Source organism: Cajanus cajan, chromosome 6, assembly GCF_000230855.2.
Source record: "Cajanus cajan strain Asha chromosome 6, NIPB_CcT2T_4, whole genome shotgun sequence".
NCBI lineage: Eukaryota > Viridiplantae > Streptophyta > Magnoliopsida > Fabales > Fabaceae > Cajanus > Cajanus cajan.
Genome location: NC_138522.1, coordinates 59,148,363 through 59,164,926, shown reverse-complemented (window position 1 = coordinate 59,164,926; position 16,564 = coordinate 59,148,363). Strand labels below are relative to the sequence as shown.

Genomic DNA, 16,564 nt, shown 5'->3' with positions numbered 1-16,564 from the left:
ATCAATTTAGTTTCATATTTTTTAAATATATTTTAACGTTTAACTTTCCGTTTTTTCCGTTTAAATACTTAACAAATATGACATGTATTATGTCACGTGTCATGTTATTATATCACGTGACATGACATATAACACGTGACATGACACGTGATATGATAATATGACATGTGATATGGTAGCATGACACAGATCTGTTAAGTATTTAAACGGAGAAAACAGAAAGTTAAATATTGAAATATATTTTAAAAATATAAGATTAAATTAATTCAATTAATTAAAGTGAGACTAAATTAAATCTAATAAATAATATAAGAGAAAAAATATATATTTTTACCTTTATTTTTTCTTCTAATTGCCATGGGTTCGGCCTAATTCGCGTTCCCCTTCTGTCCTAAATCCAACTATTTCTCTTTAGAGTGAAGATATATCTTCCGAATCCTTTTCCGAATCATCGTCAGAAAGTTAAAATATTAATATTTTTTAATAAATTTATTATAAAATAATTATTTAATTTAATATTTTATAATTTAAATTAATATTTTAATCTTTCGAAATGTTTTTGGGAACGAAGAATTCGGACGCCTTATCATTTTTCTTCTCTTTATCATCTGACATATAATTAAATAAATATTTTTTAATTATTTATTGTTTAATGGTATTCTCTTACAATATTTTTTATTTCACAAAAAATATTAAATATAAGTAAAAGCATTTAATACTTTTTGATTCATTAACAAGAAAATTAATATAAACATATTTTTAAGAGATATTTAATTTAAAGTGATTTATTATTTTCTAAAAGTTATTTAATATTCTTCCTTTCTTATTACTTAGAGCGAAAGTAAGGTGAAGATGGAAAAGCGCGTGAATTTAATAATGGTATTTAATCTCCATAACTTTAACATATCGTAGTAGTAAGTACAAAAATTACGAAGAAAACGACAAAATTAAGCTGCAAAATCGCACTTGAAAGTGGCTTTAGAAGCATAAAACATGAAGCGTGTGATGGGAATTGAGTATTGATTGTTACAGGATGAGGCTTCTGCCACCGCCTTGTGTATGAACGCCAACTCATAGTACACAGGTCCACTGCAACCACCTTGTCTATAAATAAACGTTTGAAAGCGTCACTGCTTCACTTTTAACGTACGAAAACACATAACACACTAGTGCCTCCTAACCGACCTTTACAATATCTTAAAACATACTCCCTCTTTCTCTGTTTTGTGTTGTGACTTCTTGAAACTGCTAATTAAGGATATGAGTAAACAAGACTTGTTTAAAATCCAGGTACTTTCTATATATTGTCATATATATATCTCATGTTTGTTAATTGGTTCAATGATACTTGCTTCTTGTGTTTGGTTTTCTTATTTTCTCACTGATTTGTGTTGCTGGCCTTTGTTTTCTTGTAGAGTTGTGTACTCAAGGTTAATATCCACTGCGATGGCTGTGAGAAAAAAGTCAAGAAACTGCTGCAGAAAATCGAAGGTACGTACTTAATTTCTCGCAACATTTTTCTTGAATTTTTTTTTTTTTCTCTTAATGCTTCATCTCTCAACTTTACCATGTCACTTAATATGCCCCACTTTTTTTGTTTTGGATCTCTCCTTAATTAGATTTATTCAATGACTAAAAATATGTGATGTATGGTTGTATGATGTATAAATGTATTATTTTGAGTCTTCAACTTTACTTGTTGTGTATGGATCATGGTTCTAATTTTCGTACGCTACATTATATTTAGTTGCTTCATTTTGTAACTTTTATGCTAATATAATAGTAATGGATTTTTTTGTTGTTGTTGATGTTGTTGTTAAGGGGTGTATTCTGTGAGAGTAGATGCAGATGAAGGGAAAGTGGTTGTTGCAGGCGATGTGGATCCAGCCAAACTAGTGAAAAAGCTGAAGAGGGCAGGGAAGCATGCTGAGATATGGGGCGGTGGCCAGAAAGGAATGATGTTCGATCAAAATTATTCCATCAACTCCCCATTTCAGAACATGCTAGTTGATAATGGTAAAGGGGCAAAGGACAACAAGTCTCAAAATCACAAGGGTCAGAAAGGTAGGGTTGTTGTTGGTGGTGGTCATCAAGATCAAGTTGGTCAACTAGCACACTTCCAAAATGTTAAAGGGGTTCAGGATTTCAAGGTACCTACCAAGGAGCACAAATCTGTCAAGTTCAACTTGCCAGAGGAGGATTTTGGTGTAAATGATGATGATGGTTTTGATGAGCATGAAGACAACTTTGATGATTATGATGAAGAGGAAGAGAAAGGAGTTGGTCATAGTACAATGCATCAAAACAAGATGATGCCAATGATGGGGGATGGCCGTGGGCCTCATGGGCCTGCCATCAGCAATAATAGCCTTAAAGACAATGCTTATGGGAGTAGGAATAATAATGGCAGTGTCGAGAAAGGTGACGTCATTGATCCTACAATGTTATTCAAGGGCAAAGGTGGAAATTACATTGCGACCAAAAGTGACAACAATGGGGGAAAGAAAAGTGGCCTAAAATATGAAAACAAAAATGAGGATAAGCCTAAGCATAAGGGAAGTGCTTTTGGAGATTATGATAACAAGAAAAAGAATGGCAAAAGTGATGGTGGATTACTAGGTCGGTTACTAGGCTTTGGGAAAAAGAGCAAGAAGGTGGAATTTGAAGAAGTGACTTATGGCAATAGGAGCAAGAACCAAAACAATAAAGGCAAGGAAGGGAAATTGAAGGGCCACGAGGGTAAAAAGGACATTGACTTTGATGATTTTGGAGACTATGATGACACCCTATTTCATCACAAAAATAGCAAGCGTGGTAAAGACGAGCAAACTGTCCCAAGCCCAAAAGCGGGAAATTATCCAATGGACAGTAAGGGTGGTAAAGAAGATCATATGGGCCCAAGCCCAAAAATGGATGATTATCCAATGAGGCATGAGATGGAGAATATTCCAGCAATGCAAGGAGTTCCATCGATGAAGAGTGGTGGTGGGGGTTACCAAGGGATGCAAATGCAACATGCTCCATATAATAATAACCTTCAGCAGCAGCAGCACTACTTGACTATGATGATGAACCAACATCAACATCAGCAAGCAAATGTGAACAACAACAACAACATGATGTACCCACCAGCCATGATGTATGGTATGCCACATCCATCTATGAACTACATGCCACCACCACCCATGCCATCCCACCCTATGGCCGATCCTATTACTCATACTTTCAGTGATGAGAACGTTGAGAGTTGCAGTATCATGTAGTAGTAATTACTAGTGAGTGTATTCACAACTTGCATTTCAGTAGTTCTGTTTTTTTTCTTTTCTTTTTGAAGTTCATTAAATTTTGTGTAGGACAGGAAAATGTGTAATGTTTAGGAATATATAATACATAATATATAAATATAAACAATGTTATAATGTTTGTTCATTTTTTCCCTGTTTTGATTAGAAAATTTTAATTATACATATCTAATTTTACAGTTTTTAACACTGACACTCCGCCTAAACTTTTACCATAGATATACCGATGATTTTAGACATGATTGAAAATAAAACATATCTTAAGGGTGTGTAGCGATTAGTATATGAAGCGCATGAAGTTTTGCATTCTGGTTAAAGCAGAAAACTGAAATGAAAAGGAGAATAAAAAGACAGAAAAACAAAGGGGGAAGAAACAATAAGAAATTCAGAGTAAAAGCCGAAAATCATTATAATTGATTCAAAGGTTCGTTTCCTTTAATATTAATTTAACATTTATTTTTTCTTTCGCTTAGTATTGTTTAATTATATAAATATAAACAACCAATAACCTTTTGTCATGTATATGTTAGAACAGTTTGGGTCTTTGCATCCAGTAAGTGGGTTTGGGATTTTTAGGGGTCTATTGGATTTGTGATTATGAAAGATTATACTAGTACAAAAAAAATCCTGTAAATTTTAATAAATAGTCATTATTAAAAAATAATAATAAGTTTTATAATTCAAATTTTAATAGATTTTAACAAATTTTGATAGATTTATATCATGGGATTTTGAAGAATTTTATGAATTTCATTGGAAAACATGAATTTGTGAACATATTTAATGTTAAAAGAATTAATAAAAAACAATGTAACAAAAACAATAAAAAAAATAAAATGAACATTATTTTTTTTATTATTATAAATAATTGATTATAATGTCCTCTTAACTAATATTTTTTTTACATATATAAAATTATATTAATCTTTCATGTATTGACATATTCTCTTTCATGTTTTTTAGTTTAAATAATGTATTCAAAATTATGGTATTCTTTGCAAATAAAGTCACGTAACTTAAAATTATGATATCACACACCTTAAAATGAAGTTAAAAATTGGTGTCAATCAAAAAATGCAGAGTCCACTGAAATATTTAATTAATTACATATGCAACTCATATAAAATTAGTAATATATATATATATATATATATATATATATATATATATATATTTTTTTTTTTTTTTTTTTTTTTGTTAAAACAAATATTTGTCTTGGGGCACTTTAAGTCAATATCACCTTATCAAAGCATCACTTAATATCTTTCCAAGATTACAATAATTGTTTCCATCATGTCTCCTCACTATTATCAAAATATGAGTATCATCAATAGTTTCCATGCAATCCATATTTCTTTTATATATTATTAAAGTTCAACCATTATACCTCCACCAAAATATAAATAAAATACTTCAACAAAAATACAATCAAGATGACACTTAAAAAATATAGTTGAACAAAGTATTAGTCATTCCAACTTAAAGTTTATCCAATATGAATATTCTTATAATCACATCTTAAAGAAAATGTTCTTCTTTGCTTTAATACCAAGCAAATAAAAAATCACAAAACAAGTTTTATCATCCAAATTTGGGATCTCTAATATCACAAGTATTATTATCTTTCGTTTTGTCTCTTTCTTTTTCTCTTTTCTCTAATATGTTGATATTTTTTCAAAATTCACAACAATAATCTCAATGTCAATAGAAAGAATATTTAGAACTTTGGTACGATTGTCGATACGAATTGAATTGAAACCTCCTCTTTACTTGAATCTACTTCTCTTCTAATAACTTGATTTTTTAATGGGAACTACCAAATATAAAAGGGGATTAGATAGTGAAGTATATTCCTAGGATGGTGAAAGTTGGTAGGATGATTTGTAATTATCTAGTTGATAAAAAATAATACTATAATTAAAAGTAATTGAAGTATTCTCGAATCTTTTGTGTAAAACATAAATATTAAGATACAACAAAAATATTATTTAGAATTGTCTTTATCTATCCTCATTGAAGCTAAAAGAGGCCGATATGATGAAAGATTTTCTTTAAACATCTTAGATAGAAAGGTTAAGGTGTAAATAAATATAAGAACTATATAAAAAGGTGTACAGTGAAATGTTAAATAAAATATATGTGTATATGGGAGACATTTGTTTTACGTGAATTTTTTAATACTAAATTATATTCTTATCTCTTAAATATATTAATTTTAATTTTATAATTTTTAATTAAATAATTTTAATTTATCAAGTATTATAATTATGCAATTTTAATTTTGTAAGTTTTATTAAAAAAATATATAATTTTAAGTATTATAATAATACGATTTTAATATCTTTCATTAAAAATTAAATAATTTTAAAATTATATATATATATATATATATTATGTATTAATAATTAAAAGATAAAATAGTTACAAAAATATATAGTTATCAAAACAATTATCCTTTATTAATTGTTATAAATAAAATTTGTAGAAATAATATAAAGAAAAATTATATCATGGTATATATATAATTTTAAATATATTCTTATTTCTCATCCTTTTTCACCGCATCATCATTTCTCATCCTTTATTCTTTGTGTTCATTCTTTTTTCTCTTTCTCTTGTCCCAGTTTATCCGAAATTGAGGTGGATGAATATGGTGCTGTAGGAAGAAAACAAATGTGTAAGAGCAGTGATGTGCAAGGTACGTTCTTTATTTTGAAAAAAATTGAAAATTAATTTTGACTTATTCGAGTCTTTGATTACAATGAATTGCTTAACGTTGTCGGTTGATTCTGCTTGCATGAGTCTCGTGAAGAAAATGTGGTCCATGCAGAATGTGTTATGCGACAATTGCAGAACCCAACCGAACCTTTTGCCAATGACAGGCTCCAGAACTTGCACATCATTATTTAATTTCCTGCATAAGTTTGAGAGATCATCATCTCTCTCAAATTTGGTTGAGTATATGGTGCCCAACTTAATTATTGATTATGTTTCTTACTTCAACAGATACAAGATATCTTATAAGTTATAACTGATTAATTATGTGTTTTGTATTCGTAAAAATTTGCTCTAATTAGATAGACATAACTAAGTTTAATATGGTCAACAATGATTGGAAGTAGACAGGCCATTAGAAAGATCATTACTAATTAATCTTTCTGTTTCGTAACTCTATTAAATATATATGAAATTTATGAGTAATTCTAATAAATGAAGAGAAATGAATAGAAAATAAGTTAAAATTAATACAAGTGACAGATATAAGACAACTCTATAACTCCATACTTAATAGTTTATACTTTAGAACTTAATCATTACTTAGTTTCTTATCTCCAACTAAGGATGAAGACATAATTGAACAGCAGCTGCTGGACCACCAATTAATTATAAAAAAAATACCTGTCTAATAAATACATGCATAATTTTTTTTAAAAATATTTATAAACAAGTATCCAAATAATATTCTTAATTTTTTATACAATATTTTACATAAATAATATATTATTGTTGAGGCTAGAAATAAGAATAAAAGATTTTAAATAAAAATTTTATGGACAAATTTGAGTTGACCTAATTGATAAAAAGATTAAATTTATTTATTTAAAAAAGTTAAACTTATACTTATAAAAAGATCAGTTGAACTTGATAAGCCAAAAAAAATTTTAATACAAAAAATAAAATTACTTATATTTTTGACATTTTCATTATACTTTTATGTTTTACATTTCATTGTCATATGAAGTCAATAAATAGAAAATAAATAAATTTAATAATATTGTAGTAAATTATTTTTTATGATGTAAATTAAAAAAAAAACTCGCATGTATTTAAAAATAGATTTATTAACTTATTTAAAATTAAATTTAATATAAAATAGACTAATAAATCTGGCCTAACTTTTAAAAATGTTATATTAAACTTATAAAAAAAACTTATAATAAATAATAAGAAGGGATCCAATTACTCCACCGTTTAATAACTCATGTTCTACATCAAATTTTAACGATCCAACCGCTAAATTCAAAGTTGTTAATGCTTAGATCAAATCTACAATTTTTAAAAAAACTTGAAAACCATTTGATACTTTATTTCATTAATTCAAATCAACATATAAAATGATTTTATGATTATCCGTCAATTTGAATTAATAAAATGAAGTAGCAAATAATTTTTATATTTTTTTAAAAATTTGCATATTTGACTTATGCATTAAAAATTTTAAATCCAACAAAATTGTTATAATTAATTTCATATAGAATATGAATTATTGAACGGAATAAGTTTAGATAAACTCACTTTTAACAAATATATATAAATGTTCTAAATTCTATTTAATTTTTTAAAGATAATATTTAGATTAAAATATTTGTATTTTTAATTATTATTAAATTTTATTTAAAATATAATATATACATATATTTTTAATTATAAATATTTTATGATAAATATTTATTACAAAATTTTATACAAAATCACATACAAATTTGATGAAAAGTATATGAAGATTTTTTATTTTATTTTATTATCTGTATTGTTTACTACTTTAATATACAGTTGGACAAAAATAAAGAAGAAAAAGACTAATGAAAAACACAGGATGTGTGTCTTGATTGCAAGGATCAATTAATTATCAATCAATTGCAATTATCATGTTGCATTTGTAGAACCTTGTGTTTAGTTTTCTTCTAGCTGATTCAGCTTGTTTCTTAAATCTTAATTCTAATATTGTAAAATAAATAAATAAAAGCTCATTATGAAAAATGTAAAACAAACCGTGAGAAAAATAAAATAAAATAAGTTATTATGCAAACCTTAGGAATTCTAGTCCAAGGTGCAGAAACAAAGAGTTCAGAGACAGAAGAAAAAAAAAAAGATTTTATGATTCAAAAGAAGTCTAGAATATAGTCCCTACCCACAAATAACTCGTGATCCTAGACATTTGACATATACTCGAAGTTCTCAATTCGTAAGAAAGAATTAATAAAGTATTTAAAGTATTTATTGAATACCATGTACTATGTGGGTTCAAATGAATGACAGCTATAGTTAAGTTGGAGAAAAAAAATGAAATATGAATTGAAGGATGATTTGAATATGGTGCGTTATAACATGAGACAGAAATACATCAAAATTTGCACAAACAGTATCATGTTTAGAAATTAATGTTGTACAGGGCTACCGAGGCAAAATCCAATACTAACAGCTTTGCACGTATATATGAATTCCACACGTCTCCTTTGCAGAACTACAAACAGGTGAAATTAATGTGCATGCACGCCATGCAACTAAGCATTATATTCTCAGCTGCCAAGTACCCCTCATACTCCAACACTCTTTGTTTTTCTTATATATATCACTGTTACCTTTTTGTTTATCCTATCGTTGTTTCTGCAAATTCACAAGCCTCGAACACGTCCAAACTAATGAACTGCCATTATCACCAACACGGCCAAACAAAAGAGAATCTTCCTACCGATGCATTATCAATTACTGCACCGTTTCACCATTTCTACAGTTTTTACTATAAATATAATAAGTTTATGGTGTATGACTTCTTGTACTGCATAATCACAACATATATTTAGAAAATAGAGATAGCTGATTATATTTAGAATTGATTTATTGTATTTAGACGATCGATAAGGATTCAAATCCTTATCAATGCATTTAAAACTAAAATGTGTGAATCAACAGTTAAACACTGACTAATCTGAAAAACTAGTCGAGTCAAAACAAGTCTATAACACTCACTTTTGATTCAATAATGATGATTTAGTAGTATTTTTAAAAAAATATTACTAAATCATCATTTATTTCAATAAATAAATATACCATTTTTTTTTTTAAGAAACTTTTTATTTTTTATATAAAATAAAGGTAAAACTCTTGAAGTTAGATAAAAATTATTTATTTTTACAACTCTTTTGAAAAGTTTTATCTTTCAAGTATGGTTGCTATAATTCTAACATGTTTACAATATATGATTTGAATTCAAATGCAACAAAAAATCAACTGGTTGTTCCCTATAAATAGAAGTTGAGTAACAGGACCATAGTATTATCATTCATTAAAAAATAAAGGTTGCTCTATACAGAGAGCAGAAAAATGGGTTCTATCCTCCATTTCCTAGCCCTCACTCTGTCTTGCTCCTTCCTTTTCTTTTCATCCAACTCCAATCCCCTGCCCCAATCCCACCACAGTATTCCTAGTAACCCTCCAAAACCCATCAACCTCCTAGTCCTCCCAGTCCAACAAGACGCACCCACTGGGCTTCACTGGGCCAACCTCCAAAAAAGAACCCCTCTAACCCAACTCCCCCTCCTCCTGGACCTCAACGGAAACCACCTCTGGCTCAACTGCCAGCACCACTACTACTCCAAAACCTACCAAGCCCCCTTCTGCCACTCCACCCAATGCTCCCGGGCCAACACCCACCGATGCTTAACCTGCCCCGCAGCCTCCAGGCCCGGCTGCCACAAAAACGCCTGCGGCCTCGTCTCCACCAACCCCATCACCGAACAAACGGGCCTGGGCGAGCTGGGCCAAGACGTACTCGCCATCAACCCCATCCAGGGGGCCCAACTCGGCCCACTCGTGACCGTCCCCCACTTCCTCTTCTCCTGCGCCCCCGCCTTCCTCTCCCAAAAGGGCCTCCCGAGAAGCGTTGAAGGAGTAGCAGGCCTGGGCCACGGGCCCATCTCCCTCCCGAACCAACTGGCTTCCCACTTCGGCCTCCAACGGCAATTCAGCACGTGCCTCTCACGCTCCCCGGCTTCAAAGGGATCTATAATCTTCGGAGACGCATCATCGAGCATGAGCATGTTCCACGACATGGCTTTCACCCCACTCACCATCACCACCCAGGGCGAGTACAACGTGAGAGTGGACTCAATCAGAATCGACTCACAGCTCTTGACCCCGCCCACACAAACCAAACCATGGTCCTCCGAAGACACCGAAGCCGGAGGGACCACCATAAGCACCTCAACCCCTTACATGGTCCTCCAATCCTTCATTTTCGAGGCCTTCACCCAGAGGTTCGCCCACCAGATACCGGAGGAGGTGAAGGTGGAGCCGGTGGCGCCGTTTACGCTCTGCTGCGACGCAAACAAGGCAAGCAAGTTCCCCAAGGTGGAGTTCGTCATGGACAGGCCCAATGGGCCGGCCTTTAAATTCTCCGGGGAAGATCTGATGGTGCAGGTGCGCCCTGGGGTCAAGTGTTTGGCCGTTATCAACGGAGGGCTGCAAAGTAAGGCTCCCATTACGATTGGCGCGCGGCAGTTGGAGGAGAAGCTCCTCGTGTTCGATCTGGCCAGGTCCAGGCTCGGCTTCACCACCAAGCCTGCACTCAACTTCAAGTGTGCTAATCTCTTCAACTTTCCCAATGCCTGAGACAAACTCTGCTTCTTTATCATATTAATAAAGTCTAAGTCCCACTATAAGACTTGATCACCTCAATAACGTTCCCACACGCTGCTTTCTGCTTCCCTTCACTCCTTCTTAAATTAATACCTTCAAATCCTCACAAAAATTAACAAATTATTTCTCAATCAACAACAACTGAATGCCAGCCTCTAAAGAGATTCACATGCAATCAGCTATAAATGAGAAGCAATAAATCAAGTTTAAATACAATTATCAATAATGTAAATATCTTAAATTGAAATGAACCATATTTAAGGTTCAGCTCACAAAAATTGAATTTTTAACAGATTAAATATGTTTGGTAAGCAATCAAAATAAACAGTGTAAAAGTGGTTAGTCTATGTCCGATCCACAGAACTCAACTCGCAGATAAACGAGTCAATTTGCGGGTCATATAAGTGTAAAAAAAAAAAAAAATTCTTTCCCTTTTTTAAACTAAAAAATAATACTTTAAGAAATACTAATATAAATACTATTCTTATTTGAGATCGATGTAAAGACTATCTTCTGGCGAGATCGATGAGTCTCTTCTACTCTGCGGGTTGGTTACTCTTGAATGGGGTGAGTACTTGCAAAAGAGACTTCAATGCTTAAATTAGTCTTTGTGAATATATAAGTCTCTTATATATAATGCACGTACTTTAGTATAAATTATGATTTTTTTTCTTGTGTGAGTGTGAGGTCAGTTATGATATATAATATTGTAGGCTTATCTGTTTATCTTATCCGTTGGAAAGTGATTTGATTTACTCAGCCGATGTGGTCCGACTTTCTTAGTGCCAGAGTGGGCCCTAATACCGATGTGAATAGTACAAATACACTTGTAAACAACAAATATTTTAATTAAAATTTCAAAATCTTAACATATCAATTTTTATACATTCTAACAAAAACTATAAAATTTTAATGTCTTAAAAATTTAAAAGTATGAATACACTAAATTTCAAACAAATCATTACTATGCAAAGTTTGCAAAGTCTATAAGCTTTAAAGGCTGGACTAAAATTTTTGTTATAATCATATGTACTTTTAAAACTGAGTTTATATTTGCATTGACTAAATAAATTGGTCTACAAACCTTGACCATATATGTACTCTTATGATGATTGACATGTGCGATATTACAATTTTTATTGTAAATACTTTTAAAGAAGAGAATGACTAGTATATGGTCTTCCATTATAGATCTCTTGTCTCAATAGTTAAAAAGTCTTGAAATAAATAAATAAAGTTCATACACATGAAAAATTTAATTACATCGATCAAAATTATATATATATATATATATATATAATTTTAAAATCAGAGGTACAAGCTAGATAACTATTTTCTTAATAATGATAATGAAACCAAAACTTAAGATTTTTGTACAAAAGAAAAAAAAAATGGTTACAAACAAAAATAATATAAAATATTAAATAATTAAATATATTGATAACATAACATACCTTTATTCTTTTAAAAATAAATCATATACCATCTCTATTTTTATTTACAATACTTTACAATAATTGTTTATTTCTCTACAACAGTCCCAATTCACACGGTTTCATATATATACTAATCATTTTTAAATTAAAATATCTCTAATTAAAATGTATTATATTAATTTAATAAAATACATTAAATATCAATTTGTTAAAGAGTATATATACTCTATTTGATTAAAAAATAAATAAATATGAATCGTGAAAGAGAAATAATATAAGACATATATTATAAGTTAAAATATATATAAATATTAATTAAAAAATAATATATATAAAATATATATATATATATATATATATAATAAAATAAGTTTATTATTATAAACTAAATTAATTATAAGGAATAGATATTATATATAATAATATTAATAGAATATTAATAATATAATACACTGTTATCTAATATTAAATTCCTATGTCTGGTCATATTTGTAATCTTTGCAATAATTATTTTATAAGAATATATTATTATTATTATTATTATTTTGATAGTAAATGAAAATTAAACTGAAAAAATATTATAGTATAATTATTTTGTGGTGAAAAAAATAGTTAAGAATATATATAAAAAATAAATGTCCGTTATTTATTTTGAAAATGAGGGAAAGTGAGATTTAGGACAGAGGCGTGTTGGATCCAATGAGAGAGCAGAAAAACTGAAACGTTTCCATGTATGCCTAAATACAGTCTACTAGTCTTCCACTGTCTCTCTCTTTTTCTTCTCATCAAACACACACAATCGAAGAAGAACAAGAATAAGACGGCGCAGAGAAACCCTCAAAATGCATTCATTCGGCTACAGAGCCAACGCGTTGCTCACCTTTGCCGTTACGATTCTCGCCCTCATGTGCGCCATGGCCTCTCTCTCCGACAACTTCAACTCCCCCACTCCCTCCGCGCAAGTCCAGGTCCCTCTTTTCTCTCGCCAATTTCACTTTCACGCTCAATCTTTCACCCCTTTTCCTCACTCTGCTCCGTGTTTCCCGATGCAGGTCTTGAACATCAATTGGTTTCAGAAACAGCCCAACGGCAATGACGAGGTAACTCCTCTTTGTTTTCCTACTCAAAACAACGTGCTGCTTCCTTCTTGCGTCTAACGCCTTCATAACTTTTCATATCCGCTTTCTTCTCTGGATCCTCCTTCAGATTTAGGATCGTGTTTAAACGTTACAGTTTTTGTTGCTTTTCATTATATCACGGATTGCGACAATGTTGAAATTTTGTTGACTTTTTTTGTGATAGGAGTCTTAGTTGGGCTGATTTACTGATTTCTAATTGACTCACAAATGAAAACCCTAAATGTCTTTGCACTTGACTGTATCGATATTAAGCTCGTAATTATGTTGCAGGTGGTATTTATTTCTGTTTCATGTTTAAGTGGTTGCAAATTCGGGATGAATATTGATGTTTGGGCAGTTTATTCTGCAATTTTTGGGTTTATGGTTGTAGTCTCATGCAACAAGCAACTTAAAGTTGTTGCAGTTGGGGCGAAAGAGTCTGAACAAGCAACCACAAATGAAACGAAAGAGAACTAGAGATGTAGTAAAAGAATTCCATAGATTGAAGATGCTTAGTATTTGTAAATGAATAAAGTTGAGCACTTGAAACTCTGATCTGGGGAAAAAAGATGATGCTCAAGTTTAACTCATTTGTATGAACGAGGCAAATTTAAATATTAAGCTTGTTTTGTTTAAAATATATATGAAGCATGCGTTTGACTTTTCTACCTCGTTTATAGCTGGAATAGTTGCTTTTCCCTTTATCAGATCTCTTCTCAGTATTATTAAGTTTAGTAGACATTTTCATGTTACCAGATCTCTTCCCAATGTATTCCCTTTTCAGGGTGATGTTACTAGACATTTTTATGTTATAAGACGAAGTAAAAAGAATCTTTGAACTAGTTATAGTTCTCTAGATAGAGTTGCAATTCTCTAAGTAATAGAATTGTCCATATAAATTGACCTTGGGTCATTTATATAATTGAGTTTAAAGCTAAGCTTGAGCTTGCTCTTAGTAAAACAAACAAGATCGATCTTATTTAACAAGTAAAGCACAAATTGTTAAGGAATAGCTCAATACATTCACTAGGATGTTATTTACCTGTTCCAATGTCCGAGACTGTCAACTGGAAACGTGAACAATAACTCGACAGATTCTTCCGAGATTGTTTAGGGCATTTAAGGTATGATACTCTGGATATGGTAGAACACAGAACAGATTTGTGGAGCATATTTTATAGTTCATAAAAAGCAATTTTAAACTGGCCTGGCATGGTGAAAATTATAATTATATTGTGCTATTTGGTTAGAAAAAGATCTAGCTTTTGCCAAAGTATATACTGTGTACATGTTGCATGCTCATGTTTCTAAGCACATGCTCAGAAAACTGCATATGATATTATGATTTTGATATCACATTGTGTCATAAACCAGCTTGTTGTAATCCCCTTTCTCTGATATTCAAATGTCATCTTTATTCATTATTTAATCAGAAGTGAAGCCTCTCTATTCTTGCAGGTCAGCATGACACTGAATATATCAGCAGATTTGCAGTCCCTTTTCACATGGAACACAAAACAGGTTCTTGACTTTAATTTGGATTTTGCATTATAATTTTTTAATGTTTTCTTCCTTTGCCTCTGAAGGATGCTCTTGGTAGGATGGGGAGGAATGAAGTATGATAATGTTTGTATGTCTTGTATTAATTTTGTGCATGACTGATTTATTTGTGAAAAAGAATCCTTTTTTGTTCTCAACCCTCGAAGAGCTTTTGGAGAAAAAAAAGATTATTTCTTGAAAATTATCCAAACCAAATATGTGCTTGTTTTCTTTTCTATGCCTCCCATCATAATGTGTCTTAATGTTTAAATTGCCTGATCTATTGTTATAATTTGTTTCATTTCATGAAATATATATTTCTATTCTTGCCCTTTCATTTTTATTTTGTACCAAATTGTATTTTTATGAAAATGTTGGAACTGCTTAGTATTACTTACCCATGAGATCTTTTTCTGATAAATTATTATTCTAAAAGTTTTGGAAGCTAGAATATCAGGGTTGTACAGTGTCTTAACTTTGTGTCATTTTATATTGTTTGCAGGTTTTTGTTTTTCTAGCTGCCGAGTATGAAACTCCAAAGAATTCCTTGAATCAGGTATCTACATTTGAAATATAAGTATTTAAATTGCAAGTTTGCCACCGTGTTTTTTATAGAGGAAAAATAAAATGTAACCGTAATAATCGTGTGTTAAACTGCTAGTGGATTTTGAATTTTCAACGGCGAGGCGGTGACATCAGAGTTTGTTTATTATCATATCACTCAGATAGCGGTGCCTTTTCATAGTATTCTGCATATCTGCCATCTTTGGTACATGTTGTGTCATGTATGTTGTTTAGATTCTTGAACTGCCATTTTACAGATATCCCTATGGGATGGTATCATTCCCTCTAAAGAGCATGCGAAGTTTTGGATTCATACATCGAATAAGTACCGCTTCATTGACCAGGTATACAACTCTCAAGGGATTTTATGATTAATATGATTTGCTTCAGATTTCTTTAGGCCTTAATTTTTCTTTTCTTTTGTTTTTCCTCATGTGTAGGGGAGCAATTTGCGTGGCAAAGAATATAACCTGACTATGCATTGGCATGTTATGCCAAAGACTGGCAAAATGTTTGCAGATAAAATAGTCATGCCAGGTTACCGATTGCCACAAGAATATAGATGATGTCTTCTTGTCAAGTTAATTTTTTTTTTCCTGTAACTTTAACCTTTTCAATAGCGGATATAGAATGTTGGTTCAAAGAACTAGAATCAGGAAGGGATTTTTGTGTTTTGGAAAGTAAAATCAATAGTGTCTGAATGAATACTTGAACATCCGAAGTTTGCTTGTGTTCTTCAATTGTCTCTTGCATTGTTCTGAACTTTTTTAGTTCCTCCAGAAAAAACATATTATGCTATAATGAACCCTCTAGCTGTTGAAAGTTGAAACTACTTGAGCATTGTTCGCCTTGAAAAGTTTGAAATTGTTACTCAGTTTTCTGGTAGTGAAAAGCGACGTCTCTGGTACCAAAAACAAAGAAAAAAAACATTTTATCCCGGATCAGGTAGCAACTGTAATGGTTTTTTTTTTTTTTTTTTGCAATTTTGCCACACGAATAAATTTACAAAATGCGCTTTGTACAACTTTGTTTCATTTTAAGTATTAAAATGTACTAGTTTTTTTTTTTTTTAATATTATGACCCGATCTTTTAGTTTTCCCCTAATACATTAAACACAGAACAAATTCACATGGGTGTCTACAAAATCACAATCAGGCACGGAAATGGATTTAGAACAGTTACAAA

At 31.0% G+C, this 16,564-nt stretch overlaps 3 protein-coding genes across 3 annotated transcripts; all 3 read left to right on the top strand.

Annotated features, from left to right (window-relative positions):
* The first annotated feature begins 1,039 nt into the window (after nucleotides 1-1,039).
* Nucleotides 1,040-3,429, top strand: LOC109797000 (uncharacterized). Its single transcript, XM_020356881.3, has 3 exons — nucleotides 1,040-1,290; nucleotides 1,416-1,491; nucleotides 1,822-3,429. Exons 1-3 carry the CDS (start codon nucleotides 1,261-1,263, stop codon nucleotides 3,261-3,263), a joined length of 1,548 nt encoding a protein of 515 aa, XP_020212470.1. The 5' UTR covers nucleotides 1,040-1,260; the 3' UTR covers nucleotides 3,264-3,429.
* A 5,947-nt stretch (nucleotides 3,430-9,376) lies between these two features.
* LOC109795679 (basic 7S globulin 2) lies at nucleotides 9,377-10,763 on the top strand. The gene has a single exon (XM_020355169.3). The coding sequence runs from the start codon at nucleotides 9,408-9,410 to the stop codon at nucleotides 10,692-10,694; it is 1,287 nt and encodes a 428-aa protein (XP_020210758.1). The 5' UTR covers nucleotides 9,377-9,407; the 3' UTR covers nucleotides 10,695-10,763.
* Nucleotides 10,764-12,826: 2,063 nt separating this feature from the next.
* On the top strand, nucleotides 12,827-16,118 carry LOC109796979 (signal peptidase complex subunit 3B). The gene is made up of 6 exons (XM_020356858.3): nucleotides 12,827-13,125; nucleotides 13,210-13,257; nucleotides 14,734-14,796; nucleotides 15,317-15,370; nucleotides 15,636-15,722; nucleotides 15,819-16,118. Exons 1-6 carry the CDS (start codon nucleotides 13,000-13,002, stop codon nucleotides 15,942-15,944), a joined length of 504 nt encoding a protein of 167 aa, XP_020212447.1. The 5' UTR covers nucleotides 12,827-12,999; the 3' UTR covers nucleotides 15,945-16,118.
* Nucleotides 16,119-16,564: the final 446 nt, after the last annotated feature.

Excerpts from the sequence above, each read along its gene's own strand:
- LOC109795679 (XM_020355169.3), top strand. The coding sequence starts at position 9,408 with ATGGGTTCTATCCTCCATTTCCTAGCCCTCACTCTGTCTTGCTCCTTC.
- LOC109797000 (XM_020356881.3), top strand. The coding sequence starts at position 1,261 with ATGAGTAAACAAGACTTGTTTAAAATCCAG. Across the intron at positions 1,291-1,415 it reads AAGACTTGTTTAAAATCCAG|AGTTGTGTACTCAAGGTTAA; the intron begins GTACTTTCTATA and ends GTTTTCTTGTAG. Across the intron at positions 1,492-1,821 it reads ACTGCTGCAGAAAATCGAAG|GGGTGTATTCTGTGAGAGTA; the intron begins GTACGTACTTAA and ends GTTGTTGTTAAG.
- LOC109796979 (XM_020356858.3), top strand. The coding sequence starts at position 13,000 with ATGCATTCATTCGGCTACAGAGCCAACGCGTTGCTCACCTTTGCCGTT. Across the intron at positions 13,258-14,733 it reads AGCCCAACGGCAATGACGAG|GTCAGCATGACACTGAATAT; the intron begins GTAACTCCTCTT and ends CTATTCTTGCAG. Across the intron at positions 15,371-15,635 it reads CAAAGAATTCCTTGAATCAG|ATATCCCTATGGGATGGTAT; the intron begins GTATCTACATTT and ends GCCATTTTACAG.